General features: G+C 42.8%; 1 protein-coding gene across 3 annotated transcripts; it reads right to left on the bottom strand.

The window, feature by feature from the left end:
* Nucleotides 1-3,173: 3,173 nt before the first annotated feature.
* CSF2RB (colony stimulating factor 2 receptor subunit beta) lies at nucleotides 3,174-17,486 on the bottom strand. Of its 3 annotated transcripts, none has more exons than XM_048300873.1 (14): nucleotides 17,219-17,486; nucleotides 16,201-16,360; nucleotides 13,673-13,802; nucleotides 11,519-11,736; nucleotides 11,042-11,190; nucleotides 9,987-10,158; nucleotides 9,764-9,896; nucleotides 9,505-9,665; nucleotides 8,477-8,622; nucleotides 8,202-8,319; nucleotides 7,078-7,168; nucleotides 6,737-6,806; nucleotides 5,852-5,955; nucleotides 3,174-5,575 (listed from the first exon to the last, which is right to left on the bottom strand). In XM_048300873.1, exons 2-14 carry the CDS (start codon nucleotides 16,262-16,264, stop codon nucleotides 4,372-4,374), a joined length of 2,760 nt encoding a protein of 919 aa, XP_048156830.1. In that variant the 5' UTR covers nucleotides 16,265-16,360; nucleotides 17,219-17,486; the 3' UTR covers nucleotides 3,174-4,371. The 3 variants fall into 3 exon arrangements, with proteins under 3 accessions (XP_048156830.1, XP_048156828.1, XP_048156829.1); XM_048300871.1 differs by having other exon boundaries at nucleotides 8,202-8,376; nucleotides 17,219-17,485; XM_048300872.1 differs by having other exon boundaries at nucleotides 8,202-8,376; nucleotides 11,519-11,703; nucleotides 17,219-17,484.
* Nucleotides 17,487-18,648: the final 1,162 nt, after the last annotated feature.

The raw sequence follows: 18,648 nt of genomic DNA, 5'->3' as shown, positions 1-18,648 counted from the left end.
CTCTTCTCCAGGCTGAACACCCCCAGCTCTCTCAGCCTGTTTTCACAGCAGAGGCTCCATACCTCCCACCATCTTCATGGTCTTCCTCTGGACCCTCTCTGACACATCCATGTCTTCCTTGCACTGGGGACTCCAGAGCTGGCTGCAGCACTCCAGGTGGGATCTCACCAGAGCAGAGTAGAGGGGCAGAATCTCCTCCCTCACCCTGCTGGCTTGGAAAAAGAGACAGCTGAGGAATCATTTGACAGAAGGTTGTAGCATCTCAAACAAGGGGTGATGAATAAGGAATGATGGTTTATCAGTTCTCCTAGAACAAAATCTAAGGGGCAACTTACCAAGCAGTTGGCACAAAATTGGTCCAGGAAAATATGGGCAGTATTTTTTTGTTTGTAAGTTTTTATTTATGAAAAAATTTATTAATGTTTTACTATCAGATATTAAGAAGCTAAAAATTTAGTGGTTTTAGAAAGGCATTAGTTGAATCTCTTTCTCTGGAAAGCTCTGGGCTGGGATTTACCTATTGACTGGATATTGTTCCATGTTTACTATACCTGGGCTTTAAGCATCCACTGCAAATATTGGCAGAGGCAGAATCCTGGGCTAGATGGAATGATTGTTTAGATCCAGTGTGTTAGTCTTCTGATCCTGTACTACAGTCTGTGCTGCAAGTAGAAGGGAGGAAAAGGGTGTCTTCAGATGCTGAAACAGCACCATGAATCCATCCTGAATCTTCGGGGAATGAAAAAAACTCAAAAATGTGTGTCAACATCTTACATAACTTTGAGTGCCACAGAAGGACAAACAGCTTAGAAGATTAAAAAGTACTCATCCCAAACCTTTGCAATGTATGTGCACACTGCGAGCAAGGAGCTGGAAATTTTTTGAAAAGAGAATAGGAAAAGCTGTCCAGTTGTTTCAGATAGCTTTACAACTACTTCTCTAGACAAACAAATCATCCTTCAAGAATGAGGACCAAATGCTTCCTTACCAACAAGCTGGAAAGAACACAGCCAACCTAGAACGGTTTTGACCTAAAGCTGGTTCGTGTTGTACAAGATTGCAGAGGAGTTTGGGTTCACCTGCTGAACCTCATGGTGAAACATCTGTTGTGTATTATGAGGAGTTGTTAGGGTCAGGGTTGGAGCATATGGAATCCTGGCATACACTTGAAAGGATTTATAAAGGGCCAAAAGAGGCATGAAGTCATGGTGTTACTTATTCCCCATGTAGAGAATGTGACATGTGGAGTTTCTTCTCGTGGAAATTTCATCTCCATAGTGAGAGCAGAGAGAGCATGTAGGGAGTGAGGAGGAGAAGAGACAGAGTGGAGTTCTATGGGAGTAAGATGGTGTGTACAACATGCTTGTGAACATGAAACTATGCAGAGACCGCAGGATGGGTTGGTTTTGTTTTGCATTACCCAGCAGAGGCACAGGATTCTCTGAAATCCTCCAGCTGTTGTTCCTTGAGGTCTTGAAGGGCTTTCTACTGCAGGTTTCTTTTTCTAGCAAACCATTCAGCCCCATTTTCCTTCCTTACATAAGAGTCAACCCCGAAGCCAACAGAAATACAGCAGCAGACCGGTTCAGCGTTGACCTTAATTAGAGCTACTGAGGTCACAATATACCTCCTATCCTACTCTCATGCAAATTCAGGTAATATGTTTCTGGTTGATGAAGATTATGATAAGGGAATAATAAAGTGATTACTTCAGAGCAAGGAAAAATGCCTGCTGTTAAAACATGGGCAGAATCTTTTATGTTTGAGTATGCAGTAAGGAAAGGGTTGCAATCATCTCATAACTCGTTTTTTGACTGTATAGGAAACATTGGTGACTCGTGCAGATATAAGGCTGAGGGGCTGGAACTACTTAGTGAGAAGCCCTACAGAGAGGAGCATGTCATAATTGGCTCCTGAATCATCAGAATGAAGATTCCTCTCCTGCATATCCGTACCTAGCACTGGGGAAGGGAGCAGCAACTTGCCTTTGTGCAGTAACTTTGTGGCTCAAGCTAATGATCAGGAAGTTGAAGACCTGGGACTCATGACTGCTTCTAAGTCTTGAATCACCAGGCTACAGGATTGTAAAATGCTTTTTACAGACCTCATGCAGAAGAGAATGGAAGATTCATATGATCAGCAACAGATGAAGTTTATGGAAGTTTTGATTCTGCGAGCCAGTAAGAAGTGGATTCCTCTGGCAGAGAAGAGCCGTAGATGATGAGCTCTGCTTCCAATGTGCATTACATATTTTATTTAATGATACTTAGGTGGATACTGAAGAAGGAGTCCCTAGAGCAGAAACTCATTCTGCCCTAAATGAATTGTTATAGTTGGAAAGCAAACCACTGCTCAGTTCCCCTTTCCTGACAATGGCATGTTACTCTGCAAATTCCAGGCTCCTAAAGTGATCTTCAGATGATAATATCATCTCTGTGGGATCATAACAAATGTGCTTTTATCTGTAAATCCTTTCACCAAAATCAGCCTCTGCAAATGCCCAGTGAAGTGCAGAGGAACAGAAGGAACAGAGTGCTCTTAGAGTACTTATCACATCTCAGAATACTGATCACAATGCAAATGGGCTTTATCCAAAAGCCACTGAGTTGAATAAAACTTCTCCCACTCATTATTCTTCTTGATTATTAAACCCCAGCAATTCAAGGCCCAGTAAAGTGATGCATATCTAAGATATGAACTCAGATACAATATTTGCATATGAATTTGAACATCTCCTTTTGGGACATGCTTCAATAGAGCACAATTATACAGCCTGGAAGAAATTGTTGTGCCACTCATAAAAGGCCAAAGAAGAGACTAACAAAAAAATACATTGATTACAAAAGGCCTAAATTGAAAATCCCTCAAAGTGTTCATCAGTATTCTCTCCTGGAGGCTGCAACTGCCTGCCTTCTGCTGTCAAGAGCACCAAGCTCAATTCGCACACCTTTCAGATTTAAAATGGTATTTACAAGGGTTAAATTCTCAAAAACCCAAATAATTTCACTATAATTTCTGAATCAGCACAGTCCCATTAACCCAGCAGGAGGAATCGGGTGGCACAGACACAGAACTCATTTTCTCTGTCAAATAATACAGCTGAGTCAGGAGAAAATGTCCTACCTCACATATGGCACAGCTGAACCTATAGAATTTTTTGAGACCTGAGCAAATGAGGTGATAGTAATTTTATTGTAAACACAATATTTTTAGCATATGAAAGGAAATATTTATAGGAAGAAATAATATGTTTATTAATACAGATTTTATATTTGAAGAAAAAAAAATTTTTTGGAAATCAAGTCCACCTTCAGGTCTGAAGCCAAAGCCTTTTCACTGACTACAGAGTAGCAGTTCTGAACAAATGCTCTTATCTTGCACCACCTTCTTTACAGCAAAACTGGGGGAAAAAGTCTCCTCTTTCTCAACACTCATTATTTAGGGAAAAACAAACCAAACTAAGAATCAATTACATGTTAGGATGAAGTATATAGTGTATAAATGGTCAATGAACTTAAAAGAAAATCATACAGTACTTTAACACTTAGAAATAGAAAAAAACAAGCAGATACAGGCTTGTGCACTTTCCCAGCATCTCTTACCTGCCATTTTGTGTTATCTGCCCCACTCCCTCTCACTGAACCTTAGGAGCCCTTGAGTTTTCTTTCAGTAACGTTTCTTCTTCTAAATGGGTCTCTACAACTTGCTTTATGTGTCCCAGTAATGTTTCCTTCTTACCCTTTGAATCCATTGTGATATAATGCACATTAGCATTAAGAAAGTTTTCCTGGATTTCAACAATTTTTTTTTCTCATTTTTTATTTATGCTTCTGTAACTGTCTGGGGTTTTTTCACCTTAGACAATACCTATTTCATGCCATAGTGGAAAGGCAGCGATATAAAAGTTCCTTGATGACTTTTAGAGCTTTTTTACAAATACACAAAAGTTCAACAAAATTGCTTTTAAGAATATAACTTTTCTTTCCAAGATTTCCAAGCTTGTCATCTTCTGATAGCCTTTCAAATGTTAAGTCTGCATTTCCTGCCATGAGTTTTGCCAAACAATCTGATATAATGGCAAGATGATTGTGATGGGTCACAGGATCATGAGGAGGATAAACTGTTCATCATGGATAAGCCAAAAAGTTTGAAAAACACTAAAGAGCAATATTTGTGTTGTCTTTCATGCCAAATCTGTGAAGGCCACCGAGAATGAGATTGAGCTACTTCAAGTTTTTCAACACATTGGACTGGAAGCTTGAAAATGGAACTGGTGTTTATTTGTTCCTAGGTTTGAAGGTTCCTTTTCACCAGATAATTGCAACCTCTTTCAGTTACCTGTCTCTTTGATATTCATTAATATTTACCCATTTAACAGACTTCTTTGATCCTCAAAGACTGCTGCCAGGAAAAGTAATCATCTGATTTCAGGCTTTTGAAAAGCTGAATGGCCTGTATTTTTTTCCTCTTCCATACATCCTTTTCCTTGCCAGTGATGGATTCATCATCACATATAGGCTTCCCAAGTGTTGTCTCACCATCAGAAAGTTTCTTGACTTGGTGGTCTTCCTGACTATTGTCCATCTTCATGCTGGATTTTAGGCTCTGGAAGCAATAGTCACCAACCTGGCAGAGGAAAACTGGCTCAGTGCTGTCAGGGTTTAACACCACCAAGTTACCCTCTGACAAAGGCTGCTTTCTAGGAATACCATTTTCCTTCTGTAAGACAGGCAGAGGAATCTCTGTGGGGTTTGATTGTTCATGGAGACCTTCAGGCACAGTAAGATAGTCACCAAACACATCCAGGTGCAATTCAGGAGACGAGGTTGGTGCTTGGACTGAAACTGGGATTGTGACACCATTTTTCTCAGGAGAAAACTCATGGCAAGAGTGGTCGCTGGCAGGCTGGGGCTCCTGTGAGCCACAAGGTGATTCCCCAGCTGCGACAAGTGGAGGATGGGTGGAGGTGATGGCTGAGGGCAGTAATGGGCTGTCCGTGGCCATGTACTCCAAGGGGCACTGTTGAGGAGACGTGGTACAGCTGAGAACCTTTGGAGAGTTCTGCTCTTCTGTTCCCTGGTTGGTGCCTTCCCCACAGGCTGGTGAGACCCACGAGAGTTCTTCCTTGTCATCAAGGTGCTGCATCGTTTCCTTCTGATCTGGGAGCAAGTCCTTTGGAGGAGCTGCTCCTGGCTGTTCTTGCCTCTGTGGGGCCTGGGGAGAGTCTTCCCTTGGGAGTGTCACATACTGAAGGGAAACTGATTTCTTACTGAGCCCCACGGGGTCCATTTTCAGGGTCTCATGTATATCAGGGTGAGAGGACACCACTGGGCTGTACAAGTATGGACCATTGAAATCAAAGCAAGGGATTGCTGTGTGGGAAGCAATACTTGCATCAGCACTGTTTCTCCTAGAAATGGGAAAGGAATGACAAGCATTCTGACTTGAGCAGACAACTGGGGCATGCTCTGACTCATTTAAAGCTTGGTATGAGTTCTGTAGGTCCAGTGTAACAGGGGAAACATCTGTCTTTTGAGTCTGCTCTTCAAGGCACTCTGCCAAAGTCTTCGCCTGCCTGAATGTGGGAAAGTTAAAAGTTGCTCATGAGAGAGATTATTGTGGTAAACAAGAAATATAAACCAATTTTAGTTGAAAACACACATAGCTACACACAGGCTTAGAAAAAATTTTTTCGCAGATGCAGTTACCCATTTAGCAAAAAATTGAATCTCCTCCTCAAAAGGAACTTGTATGGGATTTTTAGTGACAGAACATTTGATTATGTCCTGCCGTGACACAGTGAGGTCTTAGAGACCATCCACAGTGTCACTATTATGTGCTGTTCACTTACCTGTCCACGACTTGAAGGAAGCTAGGCTGCTCCATCTTCTCTGAAAAGTTGTATTTGTTGAAGTCCAGCTGGTTGCTTGTTGGCCAACTTCCCAAGTGTCCTTTCTGAAAATGAAAAAGCAGACATGACCAAAGAGCAGTATCTCACTGGCAGTAGAATCAAGAACTGTACGTTCCTCGTGGACAAAGAAAACAAATAGGAGAGCCTATAGCACCCAGTGACAGGGATACAACTTCACTAATACAACTCAAAGGTGTGTTCAGTTCTTCAGAAGATGGTTTGTTCAAACCCGTATTGCCTTACCACTGACCTAAACAAGTACTCAGTGAGCCAACTAGGAAAGATGCCCTCCTAAACTTGTTATTTGTGAATAGAGGACTTGAGGGATTTGATAGTAGGTGGTTTTCTTGGCCACAGTGATCATGAAATGATTGAGTTTAAAATTTTCAGAGTAATGGGAAGAAAGAAAAAGGAACAGTAGGACTGCTACTCTGGATTTCAAGAGAGCAAACTTCAAGCTGTTCAGGGAGCTACTTGGCAGTATCCCCTAGGAACCTGCTTTTGAGAGTTGGTGAGTCCACAAGTGCTGGGCAGATTTTAAGAACCCCCTTTAAAAGCACAGGAGCAGGAAATTTTAGAGTACTGAAAATTTTTCTACTTTGATTTTAAATCACAGTTGTGCTGACAAGCACAGCACAAAGAGGTCTGCTAAATATAAGAGCACTGTTACATTGAGTAGGACCAGAATTTCTCCTAAAAACAAGCAATAGATAAATGAAGATATCTGTTTGTTGTGGACTAGAAAACAAGAAGAGCTCTTATGATTATTGGAAGTCCTGAAAAAGAGAGAAATAATGAACCCTTCAAGATACAGTTCCCTCTTACCCCCAGGTAGCTCTGGATCAGGAGACTCTTGCTGGGGTTTGGAATCTTTTCCTCCCACATTTTCTTCTTCCTGCAGCAAGAACACAGTTTTCAAGAGTTGCTTCTCAACGTGACTGCTACCAGAAAAGGCTGCACCCCATACAGCGTGCTGCTCAGCACAGCAAGGCACAACCGAGGCACTGGCACAGCACCACCCAACCCTCTCCCTTGCACAGCCATGCACAAGGCTGCCCACCAAGGCCCATCTCCACACAAACCTCTCTCCTGGGGGACAAGAAGTGCCTCAGACTTTATGCCACCCACACGGGCTGCTAAGCCTCCTTGTTGCAACACAAGCCTACCTGAGGAAATACTTAAAGCTGCAATAAGCAGCTATCAGCAAAGAGATGATGACAGCTGGGAGGATCACTGGGAGAACCACAGGTGACAGAACTGAAACAGAGAAAAGAGAAAAAGCTGGATACCTGTAGAGTGGCTGTTTCCTGCAACAGGTTTTTCACTCTGGTCACTATGCATCAGAAGAGATCAGGGAATGTGATATGTGGAGGGGCAGGATCTTAAGGCCTTTGAACTGTTGGGGTATCCTCCAAAGTGGGACAGGTCAAACATGACCTGAACAGTGTACTGACCAAAGGAGTTCATTGTTTCCTTTACTGATTCACTTCTTAAGCTTTTACTGACATCAGAATTAAACAATTTAAGCTAATAAAAAGATGGTTATGAACCTTACTCCACCATGAACAATAAGCGTGCCTTCAGACATCTTAAGTCTGCCTGACTCTGTACATTTCTGAGGAAATGGGGTCTCAGAGATTTTCTAAGAGCTGCTAACCTGGTAACAGCCACAACAGCACACTAATTTCTTCCTGAATACACACATAAAAATTTGCCCATGGTATAACCACTACAACCTTTCTCAGGACAAACCACGTAAGATCATATTAATTTGGGCAAAAGATTGTATGATGGCAGATATTCTGCCTCTAAGTCCAGAAACAGCAAAAACATGTAAAGATTTTATCTCCAGCAGACTCCACTGTGTGTTTTACACAATCTTATAGTCACTCTGCAAATATAAAAAGCTAATGGCTTATGTTCTATCTTCTTAAAGTATCAGGCTCTTTAATCACTGACAGCAGAATGGACTACTGGAATCAGAAAACAAAGATAATCATTTGGGCAGAATGTCTTTGATTCTTTCTCCATGTGGAAAACTCTATGGTTAGCTGTACTCACCTTATGAAGGCAAGTAGGAAAGAAGCTTAAGAGGTCACTCGCCTCCTTCCGTAGCATTGTTGCTGTACTGCAAGGATGCAGGCAGGGCAGCCCCTTTGGTAAGTGACTCCAACTAGACCATGGCTGCATCTCACTCCAACCCCATCAGAGAGAATGTTTTATACTAAAGAGCCATTCCAGCCATTAAAAGTCCACCAAAACCTGACAGAAGCAGCTGCATGAAAATTACCATTCTCAGTCTTCCAGGTGAACTCCTCACTCCATTCGCTCCAAGGTCCCTCATATTCCGGAGGTGTATTCACCCTTGCACGCATTTTCCCCCTATACTCTGTAGATGCTGCCAGCATCTGCAGGGTGAAGATGAAGGGAGGTTCATCATTGCTGATATTTAACTCCTGGAGAGTCTGGGAAGAGGGGATGAACACCAGTGACAGAGGTGAGAAGAACTGCCTTTCCATTTGACCAGCAGAGAAATATTCAGGACTCTTGCACTTTTTAAGTTACCTTTTCATATCGGTTGTTTTCCCAGTACTTGACTTGGTATCTCTGTCTTATGAAGCTGTAATTCAATTTGTGTTTTATCCACCTTAGTTCATACTCTTGGTTCTCTGTTGCTGTTACTGACACATTTGCAGGCGGCAGCACCTGAACTGGAACACACTGAATGAATGTCTCAGAGCACTTACCAACCTACTGGTCCAGTTCTCTGTTTCCACATTGTGAATCATTTCCAGGGACTGAAAACAAAGTTGGTTTGTGCAATGTAAAATGGCTCAGCTTTTTGACATTTCTTAACTCTCCACATCTTCCTTTTGTAGTCAAATACAATAAACCAGTAGACCACTAAATAACAGAAAATCCATACCCGTGAATACTGACAGCACTCCTTGTGTACAGAAAAACAGCAAAGCAGTAGTTGAAATATCTGTGCTGGTCCACCACATTTCCAGAAATTTTCAGCTCTCTTGGAGCTACCTCCTGGTATTTTCACCCACTGCAGGAGCTGTCCTAGTTTTAGAGTTTGAAAAGTCACCCAAATACCTTCAGAGACATGCAGGCAGAGATGACCCATATGGTGCACCTCACTGGGCAAAGGATTCCTACCTCATCTAGTGTTCCAGGGGCCACTGTACAAATCCACAAGAGCTCACTGGCTTCTTGAGAAATCACATAGTGACACACTCCTACTCCTCACAAACACCTCTCACCACAGTTCCCTGTCACCTGGGACACTCATGAATGTGAATCACAGAGAAGTCAGCAGGGTGGCAAATGCTCACTGAGAAGCTCCGGGTCACAACCTGAATTTCTGCACAACAGTTTCCATCACTGTCACCTTCCTCAGAGTAACAAGGTACTCCGCACTTACATCCCAGAGCTCTGGCCTGATACAGTTCCTTTCTTCATCAGTGATTGTTTCTTCCATTTCCCACTTACTTTTCCTCATCACCACTGTCCTCTGCCCCTCTTGCTCAAACAGGCATCTCTCCAAGAAGCAAGAAGGAGAAGCAAGAAACAACACAGAAACTCACTGTTTTTGTAGGCTTCAATCAGCTTCTCCTCCGTCTTGGCCCGGACAGACACATGGTACTGGCTCTGGCTGTTGGAATTACTAACAGGGATCTCACAGCTCTGGACCACATATGGGGTGTGGGGCAAAGTCTTCTCATGCACAGGAGAGCACTCCTCTTCTCTGAGGGGATAAAAGAGGATGAATGAAATCAGGGGAATGGGACAGGCAGAAGCCCCATGAGAGAGGCACAGACATGCTGCCGTGGGCAGAGCGCGTACTCTGATGCTGGGGTGGCCCTGAAGAACAAGCTGAAGAGGACAGAGGTGGTGATCACTTTCTTCACTTCCCAGCTGCATGTCAGACGATCTCCACCATTGAAGAGGCAGCGAAGGTTCCTGGGCTGAAGGCCACCTTCAGACAACACAAGTGCGAGGTAAGTGACAGGAAAGTTCTGTCTTCTCAGCTTCCAACCCTGCATGGCCCCACTCCATCCCACACTACCTTCAGGGGTCTTCCATGACACCTCTGTGCTCCACTCGCTGTACTGCCCAGAGAAGCCACTGGCCTGCCCTGGTCTGGCTCGCACACGGGCAACGTAGCTGCTCCCTGGGACAAGGTCCTCACGGCTGAGACTGCAATGTGTGGTGTTGGAGAGCAAGAGCAAGGCAGCTTCCTGTTGTTGGGAGAGAGTGGGGAGAGGAAGGGACGGAGGAAATTGGGGAGTCAGGGAATGGAGAGGTGGAGGGAAGACAGGGAAAAGAGTGAGAGGAGTTGACTGCCAGGCTGCATCTCCAACAGTCCCACGTGTGTGATGGTCCGTGCACAGGCTGCCATGTGGTGTTTCCTCATTCCCACACAAGAGGGGCTGAAGCAGCACAGTGCAGGAAGGGTGGGGCATGGCCATTGTCAGGCACAATCTCTCCCCGCAACAAGTAGCAAACTCCTGCAGCTTGCAAAGTCCAGACTGTCTTCAGCTCCAGCTACACAAGTTCATAGCACTGCTCAGTGCAGAATTATGTGGGAATCGGGCCAAGACACTTCCCTTAAAATCTAAAGATCAGGCTGACAGGTACAGAGCAGAAACATATGCAGATCTAGGGAAACGATAGGGCAGAGGATATGGACTCCTAAAAACTTAGAAAAAAACCAATATCCATAAAAAAGAAAAACCCAAAACATATCTGTCTCAAAGGGGGAGCAACTTCAAATGTATTTTGCTGTTTTCCCCACATGAACCCACAGCATCCTGTTGGAACGTGATTTAATTCAGTTTAAGAGGGATTCAGGGCAAAATCAACTCCAACTTGAATCCAAGTACAGTGGTTGGGGGTTTGTTTGAGTGGAGAAGAAATCTTTGCATTCAGTTCAGCATTCAGTTCAGGACAAATGGTATTTCACTGAGCAAGTCACTTGCAAACAGAAAGAGAGCCCCTTCTACCTGACCCAAAACAACACTTGTTGTATCGCCTCACAGTCCCCGAGAATGGAAAGACCACAGACTTTCAACTGCCCAAAATGGTGCAGCCCAAACCAGGACAGCTCAGCTCTGCTCTTACCTCCCAGGACTCCCACTCCCGCTTGTAAGTGACTTCAAACTTCAGTGCATTGCCCAACCCTTGGCTTCCATTGGCTGTTCTCCAGGTCAGCAAGAAGTCTCCTGATGTCATCAAGGTGACTGAGAGGTTTTGAGGTGGGAGGGGCTGAACTGGAAGGTGAAGGTACAACATGTGAGAGGAGATAATGCAGAAAGGACACAAAGAGGGGAAGAAAACATCTAGGTAAGCTTCCCCATTTCCAGAGTATCTTATCCCTGACACATCAAGTACCTCCTGCTTGACCAGCTCCTGAGATGATACCAGGTCCAGCTGCTCCCAGAAACTTGCCTTCTCCTCTCCCTGCCCAACCCTCTCAATGTGGAACTCTTTGGTAGTTTTCACAATGGAAGTCCAATTCAATTCCAGCTGAACAGCAAATACACTCCCAAAAATCCTCAGAATTCATTGAAAAATGAGAATTTGGTATTTAAGCCTTACCATTTTGGAAAAGATCAACATCCAGTTCCGCTTGAAGCACCTTGTTAGGTCTGAAGCCATACCAATGATCTACCCCTATTCCAAAATGTTCTGTAGTGTTGTGGCAGACCCAGTGCACATACACGTCTGGAGCTTCATGTAAGTCATTCTCTGTCTGGCGTTTGCAAAACATGTCCTTGTCCTCCCTGTGTGCAAATAAAGTGGTCTGATCTGAAGACCTGTAGGTAGTGCAAAACTAAACACTTGAAAGCAATTTCATCCCATCTTGCTGTTATAATTGACTAAGGCACTTATATCCCCTTCTCCCTGTACCTATTAGTCCTGGTTTGTGTCAGTTAGTACGAGAAATATTTTTAACACTGGAATTTTGCCTCCCCATTTCGAAGCTGTGCAGCAGAATGTTACGGTACCAGTTCATTTTTGTTACTTTTTAGGCCAGCTCTATATAATCTCATATTTTTAGATGAGAAATAATATAATGAAAATTAACGTCATGTAAATACACCTTTTATTCAGAGTGAAAGGCAGTAAAGATCCTAAGCTGCTTGAAGACTTTCATTTTGCAGTACCAGAAAAACACTTAGAAAAAGATTCTCAACCAAAATGTACTTCTGTGTCCTTAGTAGTTGTGTTCTGCCAAGGGACCTTGAGTATTCATTAAAGATTTCATCCACAATGTTAATCATCCTTTCAGATGGCCTTTCTCCAGGCCAAGTAGCATCATGAAAATTAGAAACTATTTTTTAAACTAGGCAGGAGAGGATAATCTTTGTGTGGTTGCAGTAGCCTTAGCTGCTGGAGAGATGCATTGCTTCTTTATGTACCCTCTGGAATTTTGTTTGTGCTTATGGCCTCATGCCCAGTATATTATCTTGTTCTAGCTCAGATGAGAAATATTAAGTTGTGAATATTTAAGGCCAAATACTCTCTTCCAGGATAGGATGGAGTCTTCTAGCCAACTATATGTCAGCAAGCATTATTCAGCACTACTGCTATTTTTGTAAGTTGGGTATCAGCAAGGAAGCCAGGGATATTGCTGAAGTATGGATTGGACACTGCGGTGTGTGTGTACCCTCAAGCAAAAGAGTCAGCCCAAGGGGTGTGAAGCCGTGAGGTTACTTCTATCTACTCACCAGCATTACCTTACAGTTTGGGATTTAGTCAACTATTCTTCACCCATGAGCTGATCCTGTTTAAATGTTGGCCATTTTGATTTCAGCTGTGTGACTGTCCATGCTTAATACCTGCTTGTCTGATTAGTTCACCTCAGTTAAGTTTCATGATCCACACACTTCATCATGTAACAATGTTCCAGAGAATCATCCAAAGGTCCAAGTAACTTTATATCATCTTTCCCCAGAAGTATTTAACTTCAAGGTCCTGCTCCAAAGTCCTTCCACTGTTTTCATCTGCTTTTAGGTCTCTTAATTCCCTCTTGTTTGCAATAAAATCAAGAGTTCTTCCTCTTTCCTTTTCTTCCTGTATCCCTAGACTCTAAATAATTTTCTTCTCAACTATCTATCTTTGCCTTCCTCTGTCCCTTAACTATTCCTCCATTTCTGTCCTTCCTTATCTTCCCCATTGATCCAGTCTGGTGATTCGGTTTCCTTTTCAAAAGGAAACAGATGTAACAGAGAGATACTGTCATAAACACACCGGTATCTCTGGGAGGAAAACTGATGGCACAGATAGAGAACTTACCAGTCCTCTCTACCTAATAAATATACAGTCTATACATATCTCTCAAAAGTTATCAAAACCACACTCTCAGTGATGCTCCTAAATGGGCAAAATGACAGGAGGAATGTCTCCTCCCTTTAGGGTTTACAAACGGTACTTACACTTGTTCTGACACTTCCTTCTCCCCTAATGCTGTTTATTAACATCCTATATGCCCCATCTTATTTCATATCTATGATCCTACAACAAAATTATGGAAAATAATTGTAAAGGTGATAAAAAGAATTCCACTGGCATAGCCCATTCATTTCTCTCTTCCTGGATGAGGCCTCAGAAGCAGGCACAACTTTTGCTTCAGTCAGAAAGAGAGGTGGATGTGCTTTCTGAAAACCTGACTGCTGGTCCCCAGGATTCCAAGTAATGGCCAATTTCCCTTTGTACTTTTATCTAGCTCAGCACATTTCAGGTACTTACATTATAATATTATCCCTTTGGTAAAGAACCATAGCAACAAGGTCATGAGCCTCTGAATGCTCCATCCATGTGCAGGTCACCTTTGAGTTGTAATCGTTGTAGCAGTTCAAGCTTTTCATTGGGATACTCTCTGGGAAAGGAATTCAGGCAAAAAAGATGCAGTGATTAAAAATATAAATGGTGAGAGATAGCAGGAGGTACAGAATGGGTAAGGCACTGATAACAGTACTCTCCTCTTGGCACCAGAAAATGGAATAGAATAGAATAGAATAGAATAGAATAGAATAGACTCATAGAATTGTTTGGGTTGGAAGGGACCTTAAAGATCATGTGGTTCCAAGCCTCCTGCCATGGGCAGGGACACCTTCCACTGCACCACTTTGCTCAGAGCCCCATCCAGTGTGGCCCTGAATATCTCCAGGGATGGGGCATGACTCATTGAAAATATGTGCAGAGTTGTGACCATTCTGCACATCTCCACGAGTGTCCATACCAAGGTACAACTAACAACAATTAAGTGAACTCTTTGTGCCTGCAAGGCATACAGTTCTAGCCAAGGTATCACTTTTCAAACACTGAATATTTCCAAGGATTAGTAGATACCATGACCAGCAGACATATGGTGATCATCTCATCCTTGCGTGTTGGTGTGTGGACTGCTTTGCTATTAACTTCCTAGCAAAGTTTATAATGCTAGAAAGGTGTATTTAAAGGTGAGATGCTCTGGGAATAGTCTTGTTATGACTCAGAAGAATGTCCAAACTAATTTGTTGGAACTAGATTTATGATCCAGAGATGGCCAGACCTCTCATCAAGGATATTTTTTGTTTTAAGTTCACAACTGTGAAGTTGAAAAATACAGACTGCCTCTGGCATATGTATTATGAAGCAAGGTGCTTTCTTATGCTTCCTTATTTTCTCTTAAGGTAATATCCACGCTGCACTATTGGGATATTGCACCTTCAGATGACAAAGATGACAGTGTGCATACGTGAGTGTGCTCTCTCAAATAATTTTTCTTGATGAGAGCTGTAATCAGCTTGTTTGAGGGGCTTTTTACAGGCCAAAACCCATCGGAACAGAATGATGCTGTCTTAGTCAGCAGGCATAAGAGGGACCTTACTTTGATCTTCTACGAAAACCAGTACAAAGTAAGTTCTGCTGTATTCCTTGCACAACCAGGAAATGGAGCATCCCACATAGAAAAGGATGGTCTGAATATAGGGCTAAGGCTCAGAATGCCAAGAACCCAGTCTGACCTACACTGTAATACCTTTTCCCTAAGAGATCTCAAAGGAAGATTTCCTGCAATTGATGCTGGGCCAGGCAGCACAACTTGTCCAGCTACTGCAGACATGAGGTATCTGCATTAGAAAAGGGGCACAGCTCCTGACAACACTCTTTTTCTGCTGTCTTTAGGATACCTACAGGCCTAGTCTTGTTGCAGATATGGTGCACTTCCTATTCCCAGCTCTGTTAAATCAAATTAGAGGGCAGGGAAGGGCAGGGCATGGAAGGAAGGGCAGGGAAGGGCAGGGCATGGAAGGGAAGGGCAGGGAAGGGCAGGGCAGGGAAGGGAAGGGAAGGGAAGGGAAGGGAAGGGAAAAGGGAAGGGAAAAGGGAAGGGAAAAGGGAAGGGAAAAGGGAAGGGAAAAGGGAAGGGAAAAGGGAAGGGAAAAGGGAAGGGAAGGGAAAAGGGAAGGGAAAAGAAAAGGGAAGGGAAAAGAAAAGGGAAGGGAAAAGAAAAGGGAAGGGAAAAGGGAAGGGAAGGGAAAAGGAAAGGGAAAAGGGAAGGGAAAAGGGAAGGGAAAAGAAAAGGGAAGGGAAAAGGGAAGGGAAAAGGGAAGGGAAGGGAAAAGGGAAGGGAAAAGGGAAGGGAAAAGGGAAGGGAAAAGGGAAGGGAAAAGGGAAGGAAGGGGGGAAAAGGGAAGGGAAGGGAAGGGAAGGGAAGGGAAAAGGGAAAAGGGAAAAGGGAAAAGGGAAAAGGGAAAAGGGAAAAGGGAAAAGAAAAGAAAAAAGGAGAAAGAAGCTCTCGTTGCATAAGAAAGGAAACAAAAGCAATGGATATGGCAGATGGTCGCTTTATCTGTCAGCTATTCCGCAAGAAGGAAATCAGGTCATCTGGATTTTCCTGTTGGTAGCCCCACCACACTGTCTTGTGTCTGGCCACATGTCCCTACTCTTGTGCACTACCATCTGAATTATGCAGCCCTTCATTTTCCTATGTTTTATCAGGGTCTAGCCCCCCTTCCATTCACTCATTATCCAATCAGCTTGTTAATCTCATCCATTTATACAGTATTTCACCTGTGCATACCACCAACATACAACTGATTTGTCTGCACATGCACCTGCCACATGCTGGTTTTGATCAGGATGTCTGTTCTCTTACGGCTTAGAAAACAGGAGAAGAAGGAAGAAGAAAAGCAAGCAGAAAAGGAGGAAGAGCATTAGCTGAAGGAAGGAGACAGATACAAAAAGAAAGGCAATAATGGAAGGATAAAAGAGAATATAAATTTGAATCTCACCTCGAATGGCTTGAACATGGAAGGCCAAATACAGATTCAGCAGCAGGATGAAAACCTCTTTCATGTTGATACTGTCCTTTGCATACAGGCTTGATCCTAACTCAGAATTTCAGAGTTTTCATTGCCTGCTGGCTACTCTCTTGCCCTGCTTACTGTGGAGCTGTTTGTTTTTGTTTCACAGAAAGAGAAGTAAAACTGAATAAGGGAACTTCTTTAAGATCACGTTGAAGTGACATTCAGAAAGAACTTCTCCCTAGCATTTATTGTAGGACAAAGTCCATGTCTTCTCGTTGCATGTTGTTACAACACAAGCAAAGAATGAAGTAAATGTACATTTCCAAGGAAGTGCAGGGGTTTAGTCAGCTGAGTAGCAACAAGAAAAAAATCCTAATCTGTGATGAAAAGTCATCCTTAAAATTAATTTCATTCTTTTGCTCTTTATGCTTAAAGCCTTCCAAATGAACCACAACAGTGGTTAATTTCCTTAAAAATATTATCTCAACCACATAGTTCCTAGGAGCTATAGTGGTTGAATTTCCATATTCATTCACTTTGAGAGTTTCCTTCAACATTTTCTAGGTGCCCCACAAACAAGTTGCAAATTTTAGACATAATACCAAAGAAATTGAAATTCTTGCTTTTCTTTTCTTTTCTTTTCTGGTGATTGTAGAGAGTGAGAGCAGATGGAGCAGTTCCAGGACCACGGACCACGCTGTTCAATACCGGAATTTAAATCCTTTTGGCCATCTCTCATTGCTCTCAAAATCATAATAAACACACCTACTCAAGCACATTACAGATCTGAGAGTTTTTTCTACTTTAGGAGAGCATGGAAAAACTCCTTCTAAATTTCTATTGACTTTTAGATTCCTGAATGCCACTTCCTTGCAGCAGAAATGTCTGGCTGAGTCCTTGAATAAATCATTACAGCTAAGAAATCCCTCAGTAACTCACAAGTCCTTGTATGAGAGCAGACTCTGCCATTATGCTTCCCCCAGAAAGGAAGCCATTCCCTTACCTGGATCCAGGGATGTCTGTGAGGCAGATGATTCAACCTGATGGGTGACTCTCCCTGTCCATCCTCCCTCCACAGCACCAGAATCCTCTGATGCAGAAATCAGCAAACCCACACTTGCCTAGAACTGGAGACAGAAGTATAAACCAACCACAGGATTTTTTTGGCAAGTTAGTCTTCAAAATAACTGCTACATCTTTTGTGAACCTCAAATGCCACTTTCAGAGAAGCTGACACCTCCCCTATCAAGGAAGGTCTGTGCAATTGCACAAAATAGGAAGTCTGTACTTCCTATTTTAGCCCCCAAAGCACGCATGTAGATGGGACTGTTAGGTTAACTGGGAAGGGAGGGAAAGGAAGTTTGTCATTGCCAATCTGTGTGTTAGCAATTACCAGATCATGAGACTAATGTATTTTAAGAAGAGAAAGGACTGACTGGAGCAGAAATAAGAAAGATAAAGAAAGAGCTTTCTGTTTTTCACTCCAGTGCTGTTTCTTGCTTTACTCTAGACTTAGCAGGGATGCCTCTGAGCTTTTGTTTGTACATCTATATTGGGGGAGAGTGAACTACCTTTATCTCTGCAACTCTTTATTTTGAGTAATATTTCTAAGTATTATCCATTTCAAAAACAATTAATAATAAATTATAAGTACTATAGTACATAGAAGAAACAAAAGCAAACTGGTGAGAATAGTTGATCTGAAGTTATCCTACACCCAAGGCAGCCTGGTCTTTTAATCCAACCATAAAACTTAGCCCAATAGCCTTCAAAAATAAACCCTAGGAATGTTAGGTAGCCATAAGGAAGAGACATTGCCTTCTCAGGGATAAACAGTGGGGGACTAAGATGAGTGCCCAGATACAGAATAAAACTGCCAGAGTCTGTCTGTCCTGCACTGCTACTCCTCCTCTAAATCCCCATGGTACTGACCAAAACCACTGTTAGCACAGTAATTCTCTCACCAGAACTGCATCAATAAACAAGCAAAAAAAAATGTATAGTGTGAATAAGGGAAACATGCAGAGCAAGACAAAGAATATGGGGAGTATCTGAGGAAACTGTGTGTCAGAAGGTGTCCATACAAAACCTGCAGACAGTTAGGGGAATATGTAACTTGGCTGGATAGGAAGAATTTCTTTTGCATTGCAGTTTAAAGGCAGAGGGGGATCATCCCGCTCTGATTTTCAAAGGCCAGTGTGTTTATGTTCTTCCAGCACCCATTATAAAAGAGGTCAGTTGTTTCCCAGCAGACATTTTCCCTCCCTTTCCTTTCTCACTGAAAATGTTCCTCCATTGTCAGAGAGATGTGCTGAGTTACTGGTTACATCACAGGATCTAGCTGTCAGTGAAAATCTTTGGATGCCACTTGCTCTGTTGAACTCCAGGAACAAGTAGCAAGGAATTCTGCACACCAGAAGCTTTGCAGGCCAT

This window comes from Corvus hawaiiensis, chromosome 4 (assembly GCF_020740725.1).
Source record: "Corvus hawaiiensis isolate bCorHaw1 chromosome 4, bCorHaw1.pri.cur, whole genome shotgun sequence".
Taxonomy (NCBI): Eukaryota; Metazoa; Chordata; class Aves; order Passeriformes; family Corvidae; genus Corvus; species Corvus hawaiiensis.
This window is presented reverse-complemented; position numbering and strand designations above follow the sequence as displayed.

Bases quoted from the DNA above. Each gene is read 5' to 3' on its own strand.
- CSF2RB (XM_048300871.1), bottom strand. From the start codon at position 16,264: ATGAAAGAGGTTTTCATCCTGCTGCTGAATCTGTATTTGGCCTTCCAT. The intron at 8,377-8,476 runs GTAACTTAAAAA...CCCTCTTCCCAG, and splicing joins AAAACAACCGATATGAAAAG to ACTCTCCAGGAGTTAAATAT. The intron at 6,807-7,077 runs GTAGGCTTGTGT...TTCTTGCTGCAG, and splicing joins AGCTTTAAGTATTTCCTCAG to GAAGAAGAAAATGTGGGAGG.